General features: G+C 41.4%; 1 protein-coding gene across 10 annotated transcripts in view; it reads left to right on the top strand.

The window, feature by feature from the left end:
* The window catches only part of ELMO1 (engulfment and cell motility 1), a 491,925-nt gene that overhangs the window by 176,545 nt on the left and 300,014 nt on the right, over window positions 1-15,366 (top strand). For 9 of the 10 annotated variants that reach the window (XM_032483695.1, XM_032483693.1, XM_032483692.1 and 6 more), the window contains 5 exons: window positions 1,468-1,619; window positions 3,790-3,868; window positions 9,679-9,729; window positions 12,333-12,455; window positions 13,904-14,035. In XM_032483695.1, coding sequence (XP_032339586.1) covers window positions 1,468-1,619; window positions 3,790-3,868; window positions 9,679-9,729; window positions 12,333-12,455; window positions 13,904-14,035 — 537 coding nt within the window. Of the gene's footprint in view, window positions 1-1,467; window positions 1,620-3,789; window positions 3,869-8,234; window positions 8,625-9,678; window positions 9,730-12,332; window positions 12,456-13,903; window positions 14,036-15,366 lie in introns of those variants that run through there. The other variant, XM_032483701.1, reaches the window with a different exon arrangement.

Raw genomic sequence — 15,366 nt, forward strand, 5'->3', positions numbered from 1 at the left:
CTGTTAAACCATGAGCACTGTATGAGGGTAACTGGATTTTTGTCGGAGAAAGATGGTCTTAGAGAAGGAAAGGTGGTAGCCTGGTAGCTGTGATAGCGGAGCAGACCCAGATGGTGAGGATTAAAGTGAGAGCTTGCCAGGGACCGTAAACACATTGGAGAAGTTTATTAGCCGTGAAAGGAGCTAAAGCCATCTTTTGAGAACCTTAAAATTCTCGTACCCTTCGTGTAGTTTGTATTATAAAATAATAGCTTTTGGGAATAGAAAATCACCTCCACTTCTTCATGTCATTTATTTTGCACCCCCTGAGATCCAGGTGTGTCAGGGCAGAGAGGGTGTTGATACCTGTACCCTCCACTCCTACTTTCACTGGGGAGTTATTGTGCGAAAAACAGTTGAGATGATAATTGTAAGTTGCCATGAGCCTTTGCATTCTGTCTTGCACGAGGATGGAGAGAGGATGAGGAGAAGGGGTCGATGGAACAACAGAAAGGGAGAAATTAGTGTTGACGGGGGAAGCAATATCAATTTGTCATGGAATCAAATTATTTAGCTTCTAAGAAAGCAGTCATGATGATGATATAGTAACAGCATTTTAGTGTGAGTTGTCAACAGACAGTAATAACTTTAATGAGGCCTCTAAAATAAAACCTTTATAGTACCCATGTGTTTGGGTTACTGTGATCCATTATTCTAACCCTTATTTTACTTCCCTCTTTCGTTGTGATTTATTATGCTGGAGGCTTTAGTGATTAATTCCTTAGGGAATGTATTTTAGAGCCTAAATGATTATTTCAACTTTTAGTACCTCTAATTGAAATGTTTTTCCTGTTTGCTAAATTTGAGAGAGATGAGAAGAATTTATTTTAACCGTAAGAAATTGGAAGAATGGGGGGAAAGAGTGTTTCATTGAGGAATAAAAAGAGAGTAGCCAGTGCCTGAAAAGTGGCCAGTTGAACTGTGTTGACAAGTGTGATTTGTGTGCGTCCCTTAAGAATGTAACAGGATCATAATAAGTTCACAAAAACCCTGGATCATGTGGGTAAGTGAGTAGCCTGGAAATGGAAGAGAATGACTATTAGCATATGTTGAAATTATTATCTCAAAGAAATAAAAACACAAAGAGTTCTTACTATCTATGTGTTCAAATTGTCTACCCCCGAAAGCTGAAACTCAGAACCATTCTAGAAACACCAGACAGAATAACTCTTTGAAGCTGTCTCCTTTTTAAAAACTTCCGTGACTGAGTTAGAGAAATAGGATATAAGTCGTGCTTTGTAATAATACCGTGAACAGTCATCATTGACTCCACGAGGTTCTGGCTCGTCTGCCATAGTTCCAGGTAATTTTCATCCTCAGTGTCTGGTGTTTCTTAAATGAGTTCCTGATTTACTTGATTTCCTCCCTTCTCTATGCCTTTGCTCTGCTTACCATGAGTAGTCAGTTGTGTCTGGCTTGGCTTTTCAGATAGCAAGTTTCGTCAACAAGTCAGCCATGGATGTCTCCATCCTGCAGCGGTCCTTGGCCATTCTGGAATCCATGGTGCTCAACAGCCACGACCTCTACCAGAAGGTGGCGCAGGAGATCACCATCGGCCAGCTCATTCCGCATCTTCAAGGGTGAGCAAGATTGATGCCACCCCTGCGGGGAGGGAAGATGCATCTGGCAGCCAGCTGCTGTAATGCCCTGGGAAAGGTTTCGTGTTCGTTTTGACTAAATATGCAGAAAAAGAATCTTGATTTGGCGTATAGTCAAACCATGCACAACACTCACCTCCCGTTGCACTGACATGGTGCAATGATTCTCACTTCCCCCTCACTCACTCACTCCTGCCTCTTCTTGGCCTTGTTCTGTCCCCAGTGCCTGTCTCACTAGGCACTCAGTTCTGATGACTGTTGGTAGACATCAGTAGAGTTTTGCTTTTAACAAGACACAATAGGACAATTTGTGCCCTTAAGTTCTCAGCAAAATTTTTATCCTTAATCATAAAAAATAGTGTTTTCTGTGCTATAATGATGATTTTCATAGTTAATTAGATATTTTCAAAGCCAGGCTTCTTTCTTAGGCTCCAGGTGATTATAATGACCTTCTTCTTGTATATTTTACAATATATGAATTTTTTAGAGGCTTAAGCTATGAGATAGCTGCCCTAGCAGCCTGCAGTCTTTGGGAATCTCTCCTCTTCCATCCTTAGGTAACTAGTAAGGTTTTCTCTGATGCTACGAGCCCCAGAAGGACCCCGTGTACAATGCTACTTTATCAACTCAAGTGTTTTAGATTGCAGGTGGCCACAAGCGTCCTGAGCTAGCTTACACAGGACAGGGAGTTTATTGAAAGGATACTGGGGCACTTTATAGAACCGAGGAATGACTTAACTAGCTAAGCCTTGGGAAGGACAGAAACTACGGCCTCCTTGGAGACCTCACAACAGGCCTTTTCTCTAGTGTATTGGCTGGCACGAATGTGACTTGGCTGCCAGTAGCTGCCGCCCCTGGTCTCTCAGGTTCACATTGGCAAATTCTCGAGGGGAAACCTGATTGGCCTGTTTGGGTTGGGGGTGCAGGCTGGGGATGCGAGGGAATATTCAGTAGTTCTCAATATACCAGAAATGTTGACTACGCATTTATAATATAAACTACCAAAGTGCATTAGGTGTTTCCTTCCTTTGGAGGGGGGATGGTGACTAGAATATAAAATTTTAAGTCACATAAGCTATAAATTATGGCCTCAGGGAAAATTACCACAGGCTCTAAAATGATTTTGCGTGAAACCTCTCTGGAAATAATACCAGTTTCACGTCCCTGAATATGAAATATATCAACTTTATAGTCTGTATCTTTTCTCCGAATCTCGAGGGCATCATTGTGCATTTACAAGTGCGCTTCTCCAAGTGGAGAGCTGCTTTTTTGCCAAGCACTGTGCTAAAGATTTTATGTTCATTACCTCATTTTAACCTAAAAGCAGCCCCTTGAAATAAGTGTATTCCTACTCAGTGTTACAGATGAGGAAACTGTGGAGGGACACCCCGTAAGCTTACCCAAGGTCACACAGCCAGCCTGTGGGGCTCTGGGCTGAGAATTTCATCCTGCCAAAAGCTGTGTTCTAAGCTCTGCCTCTCCCTAAAACTATCTGTAAGTGTAGCTCACAGGCCACTGCTCTTTGTTCGTGTCTTGGGTCCTTTTTATTGACTATGCAGCTTACATTAGATCTTTGTTTCGTTTGGGATTTCTGATTTCATTCCTGTGAAAAGCTGATTTGTAGGCATAAAAACTTACCTTTCTTGTTATTTGAAAGTTTCTAAATGGAAATAGATTTTTAGAATATGTAATATTATTTCCATGGAGACAAAGCAGCTTACTTTATTATAATAAGCCCAAGCATGTGGGACACCCAAGTCTATTCCCAGATATACTGCATGCATCGGACAGAAAATTACACACACACACACACACACACACACACACACACACACACACACAGACACCACGTACATACACATTCCCTGATCCAAATTTTTAACTCTAATAGAAGAGACGAGGAGAGAGCCAGCTGGCTGCCTATCCCTTCCAGATGATCTCTGAGCAGCGTATTGTCTGACTAGCAATAGTAATTGTCCCCTCACTGCGTTTCTAGCCTCGTGATGGTTGAAATACATTTTCAGTGCCAACTGCGTTTTCTAGGTCCTGCCTTTCTCTCTCACCCTTTTTGGGGGAGATGATCATGATCCTTATCAGGGCCTAATTCAGGAGTAGCCTCTTCTGACTTTCTGTATTGTTCTGTGCTTTACAGATCAGATCAAGAAATCCAAACCTATACCATTGCAGTGATTAATGCACTTTTCCTGAAGGCCCCTGATGAGAGGAGGCAGGTAAGTTGCATTTCTTCTGTCTTAAAGTCAGTGCCCAGGGCTGACAACCTTTGGTGCAGAGAGAGCCCTCCCCTTCCCATCTCGGGAACTCCTGGGGGCTCCCTGCTGCTCTGTGGTTTGGCTGGCTAGCCTACATCATTCAAAGATCCAGAGGGAACTAGGTGGAGATGGGCGAGCCCCTGTCTGGTGAAAAATGTCAGGAGTGTTCCAGCTGTAGAGCCCTTTCATCACAGGAAACCCAGTAGAAAAGCCCAAAACAAAGAGACGAAAGAAAGAGGAAACTCTGCCTCTCTGGTGGACGCAGAGTTAGAAGCCCCTGTCATCTTTCATCACTGCACCCATCCTTCTACTGGATACTCACTGGGGTGATGGTGGTGTTGCCTTCCATCCACCTGATGAGGAAAACTGGACCCTGAGTGTTGTCACGCTTTGCCAGGGAAGGTGTGAGATGGGAGGTGAGAGGACCGGAGGGAGAAGATGCAGAGTGCGAACCAGGGTTGAGATGACTGTTCATATGTGTGAGAGGGGCTCTTTGCTGGATGATATTTCTGCTGTCCGTGTGTGGATGTGGCCCGGGGGACTGAGCAACTCCCCTCCTCTCCTCTGTGCAAACAAGAGGAGGGAATGTAGATGTACCTACGTGAAACTTACCCTTTGACACTGTCCTTTGTAGATCTTTGGTTCTTCTTCAACTCAGGGAAGTACTGTTATAAAGGGGCTGTGGAAGAAGTAGACTTCTGCACGTCTTAGAGTTTGGCTCAAAGTCCATTCATGTTTTGCTTTTTTTTTTTTTCCAATCAACATAGCATACTGTTACCTTGGTTACAATTTACTTCATTTAAAAACTGGGTGGAAATATGAGAACTTTCAACCTTTAGAAAGTGTACTGGGGAGCTTGATGACAGTTACCCATAAACTGTTTTGGAAGAATTTAGAAAGCTAACATGCTACTGAACACCACGTCAAGAATTTTATTTTTTTTTTACTTTATTTTTTCGTTGCCAAGGATTTTAAACCTCAGTGACTAAATATGAGGGTTTCTGGTTTGTTTACTCATGCCTGGGGGCTATATTTGCAAACTAAGTAGAGTGACTTTATAGTTTCCTGTGCTTTTGGTTTGGTGTTGGCTGGAGCCAGGAGGTACCTGCCCTCCTTAAGCCTGTTCTCCAGGCTGGATTTTTAAGGATGGCTTTGCACATCTTAAGCAGGACCATAGGCAGGTTTTCTCCTTTCATATTTACATCTAAACACGGGGCTCACGATAATTCCCAGCAGCCCAGCAAATTGCCTGGCACCTCTCACAGGCACACGCCTCACATGGGCAGCACGTGCACAAGCCTGGCATGAGCAGTGAGAAGCTTGAGCCTTCTGCTGGTTGGACCAAGGATGCCTGGCCAAACCACCTGGCAGCTGCTTGTAGAGCGGGATCAGGAAGCCTGCATTCTGGCCTGGCTTCTCAAGACTTTGCTTTCCCCTGTGGCTAGATTAGAGGAAATGAAAACTCATGCCCACCCCAGGTGCTATGATTTCACTTGAGTCTCTGGGATCCAGACAAGAGTTAGATGCGTACACCTTGCATCTTCCTGTCACACCAAGAACTACTATTAATCTGTTGAATTGGAGTTGAATGACCATGGAGAAACAGGAAAAATAGATGCCAGTCCATACTGATTCTAGGGCAATGATAACAATGAAAATATAATGAGATATTATTTTATTGGGAATACCATTAACATTAGGTCTGTATTCTGCTAATTAAATCTTTTGTCAGGGGGTATTGGGTTCTATGATACTGATACAACACAGTTTGGCCATATATTGCTATAATCCTAATACATCACCAAGGCTAGTCTAATAACATTAAATCATTTAAGAAAACAATTCACCTAAGAAGGATAGAATGTGTATAATTCAGCAGAAAACCTGGAGTAATGTAGAGTATTATAGTGATTTATTCTTTGAACTAAAAATGACCATGCTTGTCCATGGAAAATTAACTTGGACTTTATAAACTCTACTGGAGTTGAGATGAGTCGGTGACTATCGTTTGTCAAGAAAAAGAGTATTTAGATACACATTGCTATACATAAAATAGGTAAACAACAAGGACCTACTGTAAAGCACAGGGAACCATATTCAACTTCTTGTAATGAGCTGTAATGGAAAAGAATCTGAAAAAAATATACGTATGTATGTATATGTATAACTGAGTTAATTTGTTGTACACATGAAACTAACATTATAAACTGACTACACTTTAATAAGAAACAAGAATTAAAAAAGGAAAATTAAGAAAAGAAAAGGAATATTTTGATTTTTGATTTTTAAAAATTTTTTAGTGCATTAAGAGAGAGTTGGCTCTAAAAAATGATTTCAAGTTTATGATGAAGAAAAGTTTGTTATTATTTTCTGAGCATCAATGGAGGCCTGCAAAGCAGAAGATCAAGCTAATAGGGAAACTTACCAAAGCCAATCATCAATGACAATATTTGAGAGTTTACCACATGCTACGCTGTTTTCGGTGTTTTATGTCATTTCATTTAATTCTCAGATCTATAGAAAATCTTATTATTTCCATTCTTTAAATAAGGAAATTGAGAGTCCAAGGGAGTAAAGAACTTGACCAGGTTGCTGGGCCGATTCAGAGCTGGAATCCCCACTTCATCCCTGCTCTTATCTGCAAAGCATCCCATTGAATGCCAGTCAAGGAAGCATCACCTGCAGAATGACCTTGTATTTGCCTAGGAAAGAGTTTCCTGATGCCTGGAAGACACCAAGCCCGTTTTCTCCCTCCAGTTAGATTAAAACATATCTCAACACTTACTTATTGGATTTACAGGAATACGCCTTTTTGTTTGTCTTTTTAAAACATTTGGACTTTCGATAAATTCCACTTCAGTCAAAATTTTTTGCTTACTTCAACATCTCTTTCTGACTTGGGGCCAAACACATTGGTCAGACTCCATTATCTGGGTTTTCTTTATTTTTCAAAATGTGCAGAATGAATTTGGAAGGATTTTAAACACCTATACCTTATTTCTGCTTTTACTGAAGAAAAGTCCTGCCATAGTTAGATCTTGTTACTTGGCAGGCAGAAGTGGGTGATGTTTTTGTTTCACATTCATTGAGTTGTGGATTTCACTGAAATTTGTTGATTTCTTTTTTTTTTTTTTTTTTTTTTTTTTGCAATCCGTTGCATTGGCCTGACTGAGAGAGGACAGCACTGGGCCTGGGCCTGGGGTACCCCTACCTCCTCTGGGGAGGGCCCCCTGTCAGCCTCCCTGGGGGTGGGGGATGGGGTCATGCTTTCTCATGTCCCCCAGATATCAGAGATTCCCCCCTTTTCCTACCCAAATAAAGGGGAAAGGTGCTTGTTTTGTGGCAGAAGAGATTGCTGTTCAGTGAGCCAAAGGATTCTTTTTCTTTCAACTACTCGTTATTCATTTTATTGTTCTCATGTCAATATTGGCCAGATCCCTTCCACATTTCTCTACAAATATGTATAGTTTTGAAAAGCAGTATTTAAAAAAAAATCCATTTTTAGTTAAAAGATTTGGTAGAAAAATCAGAGAATGCAGATTCCAAAGGAAGAAGTTTCCATGATTGCAATCCCAGAGAGGGAACTCCTGCACCGACTCACATCTGCGTGACTGTCACGGTGCTACATCCTGCTTTGTTCTGTGCCAGGACGCTCCTGCACACATCATCTTCTCCCTAGATGTGATCATAGTGCACGCACTGTTTTTTTTTAAACTGCTTTTACAACCAAACAAGATTTGGTGGCCAGCTTTCCGTGTCAGTATGTCTGTACAAGCAGACCTCGTTTTACTGCACTTCACTTTACTGCACTTTGCAAATGCTGTGTTTTTTACAAATTGAAGGTTTGTGGCAACCCTGCAACGACCAAGTCTAGTTGGCACCATTTTTCCAACAGCATTTGCTCTCCTGGTGTCTCTGGTAATCCTGCAATATTTTAAGCCCTCCATCAGCGAAAAAAGATTATGACTCTCTAAAGGCTCAGATGTTGTTAGTGTTATTTTAGCAATAAAGTATTTTTAAATCAAGGTATGGACGTTGTTTTTTAGACATAATGCTATTGCACACTTAATAGACTACAGTATAGTGTAAACGTAACTTTTATATGCACTGAGAAATCAAAATATTAAAGAGACTCGCTTTATTATGGTATTTGCTGTGTTGTGGTGGTGTAACCAACTTGCAATGTCTCTGAGGTATGCCTGCATCCACATCCATGTTTATATCTATCTATACTTTTATATCATCTTAATGGTATAAAATATTCTCCATGGAGTCTCAAGTTTACTCAAACAATTCTGTAATGCCATTTTTATAAAAGAAACGAAATTAGAACATTGGGCCTTCTGTTTTAATTTGGTCCAAGAAAAAAAAAAGTGAACCTTTCTATTTTGAGTTGTGGAAGGTTAGTTTCTTCTAGATTGCCATTTAACTTGTTTCTGAATGTGTCCTCGTCCTTGGCTTCTTGTTTTCAAGAGGTTGGAGAGGGACCTAGGATTGGATTTTGACTTTGACGCCATCGAGGCTTTTTAGATCACCTTTGAGTATTTATGCACTTTTCTCTTCAATGCAGTGGGGTCAGCAGGGATGTTAAAATTAACCTCTAACAGAATGCTCTGAATTTCCATCCTTCTCTCCTGCTTGCTTTCCTTTCTGTGCTGGCGATGGCCGTTAGGTTGGTGTAGAGAGCAGTGTTGACATCCTTGATTGTCCTCTGACTGTAAGTCCCTACATTCCCTTGTCAGCACACAGCAGGCCCTGCGCCCCCATCCTGTTCCTGTCCAGCCCTGCCTGTGTGCCCCACTCCCACTTCCTCAGTGCGCTCTGGGTCCTCCTCGCTTCCTGCAAGTTTATTTTGACCTTGATCGAATTCATGGTCGTGTTTTTAAATCATAGCTTAGTTTCTTCTCTGCTCGGTAAGAGTAGCAACACTAAAAATAACCCCCCACCAAAAAACAATGAAGTGTCTTCCTGAATATGAGCAGTATTTTTCTTTTTGGATGTTTGGACCAAGCTTGTGTTCAATTATTTCATTTTCCCCTTCGTATCTATTTGATGGTATTTAGAAAGGGCATTTATGAATCATTTCATTTTTAAAATATCACCTGCAAATCCTCTGTGCCCTTCAGGCAGGCCAAAGCAGAAAGCACAGCCTGCAGAACTGAGTTCCAGGAATGCCGAGTGTGGACCCCAGGGCTTTGCATCTGCCCAGATGTTTGTCCTTCGCTAAAACTCCACTCAGTTCATTTGCATAGACTATTAAGCCCTGGGGTATGTACTACGCAGTCTTTGGTTTTGCACAGATGAAGATGAAATGGCTTTTAGAAGTCTTAGATCTTTAAAGTGATAGTTTTCTAATATTGGAATCTCCCTGATGCCAGCATATGTTGCCTTATAGTAAAAACTCTCTGCACATATGTAGTCTAATAAAAATGGATGAGCCTTTGCAGCGGAGCACCATTGCTTTTATTTTTGGAGTGTTTGATTTTTATTCGGTATTCACCTTTTCCTGGGAGGAGGAAATTTCTTTAAAAAAAAAAAAAGAAGTTTGCAGGTGCCAGATTTGCCTCCTTTGCTTTTGGACATAGCTTTGTTACCTAAAACAACATTCAAAAAGTAATTTGAATACCACTGTCCATTTGAGTCTATCCTTTGGTAAGAAATACTGCTAATATCCAGTTTTGAAGCACAGCCCAGGATAAAGTCACTTGGGGCCACGTGGCAATGTATCTTTCTAACCGAAGCTTTTGTGTGGGTGTGTTTTTCTTCAACAGGAGATGGCGAATATCTTGGCTCAGAAGCAACTGCGTTCCATCATCTTAACAGTGAGTACCTACGTGTTGTGATCGCCTTGCTGGGGAGGAATAGTCTGGCGTATTTATTTATCTTCTCTTTTGGCATCATTTTGTGGTTTGTTCTGTGACTTGCTTCTGTGGTGAAGCAGTAGGAACTAGAAAAGGAAGAACAGGTGTCCTTTTGGGATTGGAATAAACAAGGCTTTCCCACAGGAATGGCCTCACATGACTGGAGGGAGGCGGGTCCCTGGAATTGCTCTAGAGAGAGAGACATTCTGGCAGGAAGGGTTGGAAAGCTCTCTCACTGGGGGCAGATTCATTACACTCACAGTTTAGCTTTGTGTTCAAGGAAATCAGGGGCTCCCTGACTTTAAAAAAAAATCCACCAATATGAGCTTATACTGTTTTTAATGAGGAAACTAGTTGGAAATATATCAGACTCTGAGAGTAGTCCTAAAATTTTGACCATTATTTTTTCCTGGGCCCCTTTGCTAGAGAAAGGCAGGGAAGACAGTCATGAAACCTACTCATTAATTGTGATGCAAAAAGAACCTGAAACCTCAGCAGAGAAGAAGCTTTACATGTTCTGTTGTGAATGTTTAGAAATAAATCAAAAGCAAGATTTCCTGAGGCTTTATCTACTACTTGACTTTTAACCAAAGGCTGAAAGAAGTATGTGTAATTGATTCCTCTGCTTATCAAAAAAAAAAAAAAAATTTGTGCTTGTGTAATTCCAAAAATGAGTTCTGCAAGTTTGCAGTTACACACACACACACACACACACACACACACACACTCTCCAATACAATGAAGTCATTAAAAATTAAAAACCTTATGAGGGCAAACAAAATAAATATTCTAGAACCCAAAGCCAATAATAATGACTACAATTTGTCATCAAGTTTGATGCTAAACTTCCTGGCTGTTAAGTATAAAGAGAAACCATATGAATGTAATTTTCATTGTTTGATGAAAGAGGTACCCCAGTTCTTCGGGGGATGACATATTTTTCTCCCTGGAACTGGAATCTGAAATGGGTGTTGTTAGAGCCTTCTAATAGATTCTTGGTCCAAGAATGGCTTTGTAGAAATCACAGAAGTGTTCATAATATGTTTTTTCTTTTTTTCAATACTGGCTCTCAATAAAAGTGGACACTACAATATTAAAGCATAAATAGTTCAGTGAAGGTGTTTGTTCAAGGGGAGGACAGTGGGGAGATGAAAGATTAGAAACTTTGAATTAAGGTCTTAGTCTGTTGTTAGTATTTCCTCGGCGTGGCAGTTGGAGTTAGAATGCCCAGATGGGGAGTTTGCCCAGAGATGGAATGACTGTAGGCACCATGTCTGAAAGATCAGTTTGCTTCAGTGGGACTTCTTAAATGAGACTTTGATGGCTGGAAGTTCAAGGTTGGTATTCTCTGGCAAGAACTTGGAGTGCAGGTACTTTTGAGCAGCTAATAAAACAGATGCCTACATGCTCTAGTGCCTAAACACTTTGGATATTAAACACATACCATGATTAACATTCTCTTGGGAAGATTGGAGGGTATGAGGTTTGGTTCTCACCCTGATCCCATTGCCTAGCTTCCCATCCCCCAACTCCCGTAATTTTGTTACAGCAGTTTCCTTCTCTCCCTCATTCTTCACCCCACCCCGCCCTCTTTGACTGACATGGTGCTCAGAGCCAGGCTATGGAGTCCAGGTCCACACCAGGTTGAGGGGCACCCAGAGAAAGTTCTTTCAGACAGCAAGACGTGCTTGGGTCTAGCACACACAAAATAACTAACTTGAATGTGTTCACCACTCTGACTGGTTGTTTGGCATTTTTAAGGCGCAACATGGTCTCTGCCAAAGTGGATGTAAATTAGACCCAAGTGTTGAATCCAGTCTCAAACCCAGCTCTGGTGGGGATGAAGGCCCGTGTATCAAGTCTCCTGCCACTTCTTTTATATTTGTTTCATTTTGGTTCTGTTTTTAAGGAGAAGGGTTATTTTTTAAAAAATTTAATTGTTAACAGATGAGCGAAGTAATACACATAAATTCACTCGTTGCACTGTGGTGGCAGTGGTCCCCGTACGGTTTCCACAGTGAATTAGCTGTACACCTGATGGGTACTTTGCTTTTGTGTGTTGCTTCTAAAACTTTTGCCCACTGAGAAGTGGGATGACCTGTCAGAGATAGTTGTGGGTAAGATGATGGCAAACTGCTTACAAGATGTGTGCACCGTTTACATCTCTCCAGTATGCAGGGAACGCTCCTGTCGTAGAAATCCAGTCCTCTTCAAGATACCCTCCTTTCAGGCTCACCTTTTCCTGATTTATATGGCTGTAGTCACCACAGCATTTCTACCTCCTTCCCTTCCTCCATTCTCCCCTGCACACAGTAGGTCTTTTCCTCAGTTCTGGCCTAAAGATCAGGAACCTTATTGGGCCCCGAAATGTAGAGGAAAGCTTCAGGGTCACCTGCGTGCTCATCTTTCTCCTGAAGGGTGGTCCCCCCCCCGAAACCCCCCCAAGCCGCCAAACGAGGACCTGTGAGGTTCTACTTGGCATAATGGTGGGAGGTCACTTAGGCTGTTTGCTCTTTTCTTTCTTCCATTTTTTAAAAAATTTCACTTGTGAACCATCTCCCCAGCATGTCATCCGAGCCCAGCGGGCCATCAACAATGAAATGGCGCACCAGCTGTACGTGCTACAGGTGCTCACCTTTAACCTTTTGGAAGACAGGATGATGACCAAGATGGACCCCCAGGATCAGGTGAGCGCTTAGCAGACAACAGGAAGAGCACATGAGCGAGAGAAAATGTCACTGAAAGTCGTTTCTCGGGCACTTAGAAACCAGGAGTTTTTAAATGATGATATCATTGTTTTATTATCATCTCAAAACTTAGGGGAATGGATTTAAAACTTAGGTGAATCTAGGGTCAGAGAATAAAATAAATGTATTATTTCATTATGCATCAAACATTCTTTATTGGATAAGAAAGCTTGACATCACACGGCCACAGACCAGATCTTGGCCCTTGGCTCCAGTGCCTTCAGTGGTGATAGCTTTGGAGTCAAGTTCCCAGAAAACAAAGCCACTTGGTAGCTCTATGTGATATTGATTCTGCAGGCTGAGGGAGTAATTTCCGTTCTCCAGTGATCAGCGCCACGGGTAGAGGTCCCAGGTTACGTCTGATTTCTGGGCTTACATTTTTGTCAGTTGGCTCTTTGCTGTAATTCTCTCCAGGTCTCTGGTTGTTGTGCATGAAAGGATATAGCTCCATCCAAAAGGCTTTTGGGGGACTTCACTGGGTGAGGACAGGGTGAGAGGAAACAGCTGGGAGCCCTGCTGTAGCACATTTTCAACTTAAACAGCGCTGCAGCTTTGGAAAGGAAAACACTCATTACTGGCACGTGAGGGGCTGATGTCCCGCAGATGTGGACGGCACATGTGAAGTGTGTGTCTGCCGCAGCCCTTCATTCGTGGCGGGCGGCCATGCGATTAAGAAAGATGGAGAGGCTTCGAGGGGCCATCTAATGTGCCACACATTTTTGGAAAGGCCAAGTGTCATCATCCCAGAGAAATGACACTGTCATCTTACCACTTCTGGTATGAAAGGCAATGTGTCTTAAGGTGGAACAGCCCTCTCTGGAAATCTTTCATTTAAACACACACACACACACACACACACACACACACACACACACACACACACAGACAGACATATATATACTGTGGTTAAATATGCATAACATAAAGTTTACCATTTTAACCATTTCTAAGTTTTGCATCTCTGATGTCACTTCTCAGTGGAGTTAGGGGTTCCTTGTCACTTCAATATATTTCATAAGCTACATGCCTCTCACTTTGTGATGGTACAAGACTCCCAGGTCCTCTAACGTGGCTTTTTCCCATCACAAGCCTTCCATCATATTTGGGGCTCTCGTTTAGAACTTCATGAGGCAGTTGATATCAGCGCCCCAAATGACTTGGCCGTGAGGATAATTGTGGAGTAAAGTCAGGGCTGAGTAGTGGGGAGAGAGGCAGGACCAAGAGGAGTACAGAGCCGTGACTTCGAACTCTGATTGCCTTTTCTCTGTTCTTCTTTTGCCTGAACGCAAATCATTTAGACTCTGGGGAGCCAGGGAGAAGATGTAATGTCACACAATGAAAGCCATTTTCCCTCCTTCTCCTTTTTTTCCCCTCCCTAACCCCTTCAGGCTCAGAGGGACATCATATTTGAACTTCGAAGGATTGCTTTTGATGCAGAGTCTGAACCAAATAACAGCAGCGGGAGCATGGAGAAACGCAAGTCCATGTACACACGGGACTACAAAAAACTTGGCTTCATTGTAAGTAAGCCATCTCCAGTAAGCTCTCCCCTTCCAGCATCCCGGGGTCTGACCTCAGCCACGTAACTGTTGTCTCCTGCGAGCGTGTGGTCCTCTTGTGCCTTACAGAATAGTTTCCACATTTTCCAGATGTTTAGCTGGTTTAAACAAGATCACATGAAAATCTCTTCTGGCTGCAGTGAAATGGAATAACTTGCACAAGTGTGACTAATACTGAGTTTGTTTATTCAGTTCTGATTAAGCGTAACCAAGAGTAGTTAGCCCGGAAAGTATCTAGACTTCATTTAATCCCCTTCATAAGATGCTTAAGGTTCTTTCTAAATTAAGTGGATGATGGCAGCTGCGGGATGGTTCTTATTATTGGGCTAGTGATTGGATGACTCAGTACATTGATTTTGTATCAAAAGCAAATTGAGAGTCTCCTTAAATTTAATCATAATGTGATTCATGCAATTTATATTTTCCTACAAGTTTTTTCTTGCTACAGGTGCTAATAGATAACCTCCTAGATTTTCTTTTTATTAAGTTTGCAAATCAGAACACAGCTTGTCCCGAATATAATCTATTGTCTTTGTTTCTACTTCGGTCCATTGTTGCTCTACCACCATCACATTTCTGCCTGACCTCTGGCTAAATAATCTCAAATTCTGCAGGTATAAAATTGAATTTCCATTTCTTTCCCTTCATAAACAATATAAATGAGATTTTGGCTTCAGTGAATAGAAATCACCCGGCATTATTTTATAATTGCAAATACTCTTTCCTTGAATATATATACACACACACACATTAATAGTAATATTTATTTATATACACTGGTATCCATTCTTTGTGTGTTATTTGAGAAATGTTGCTTTCTCGAGAATTGCCTTTGAAAATTTCCACATCAGTTACATGCATTGCTTTTCAATACTGAAGAGTTTTTATTATTGGAATGTACTACAGTTTATTTAACCAGCTCTTGTGTTTCTCAGTGTTTTGAAATTACCAACAAGTCTATAAGGAACATCTTTGCCACCCAGCATTTATGCAGGTCCACAATCATGTTATTAGGATAAATTTGTACAACTGGCATTTGTATGGTATATATTTTTAAGATTTTTGATGTTATCAAATTGCTTTCCACAATCATTGAGTAATTTCCACTTTAACAGGCAGAGGATCAGAGTGACAGGTTTTATAAACCTCTCCAATAATGTTTTGTAAACTAAAAAAAAAACCCTAGTAATTTGATAAGTAAGTTATTGTGTTTATACTGGTAGTCATAACATGTCTTTTCTCATAAGGGTACTTGTCAAACTCTGTATTCAGCTTTGCAATATATTTTACAG

This window comes from Camelus ferus, chromosome 7 (genome assembly GCF_009834535.1).
Source record: "Camelus ferus isolate YT-003-E chromosome 7, BCGSAC_Cfer_1.0, whole genome shotgun sequence".
Lineage (NCBI taxonomy): Eukaryota > Metazoa > Chordata > Mammalia > Artiodactyla > Camelidae > Camelus > Camelus ferus.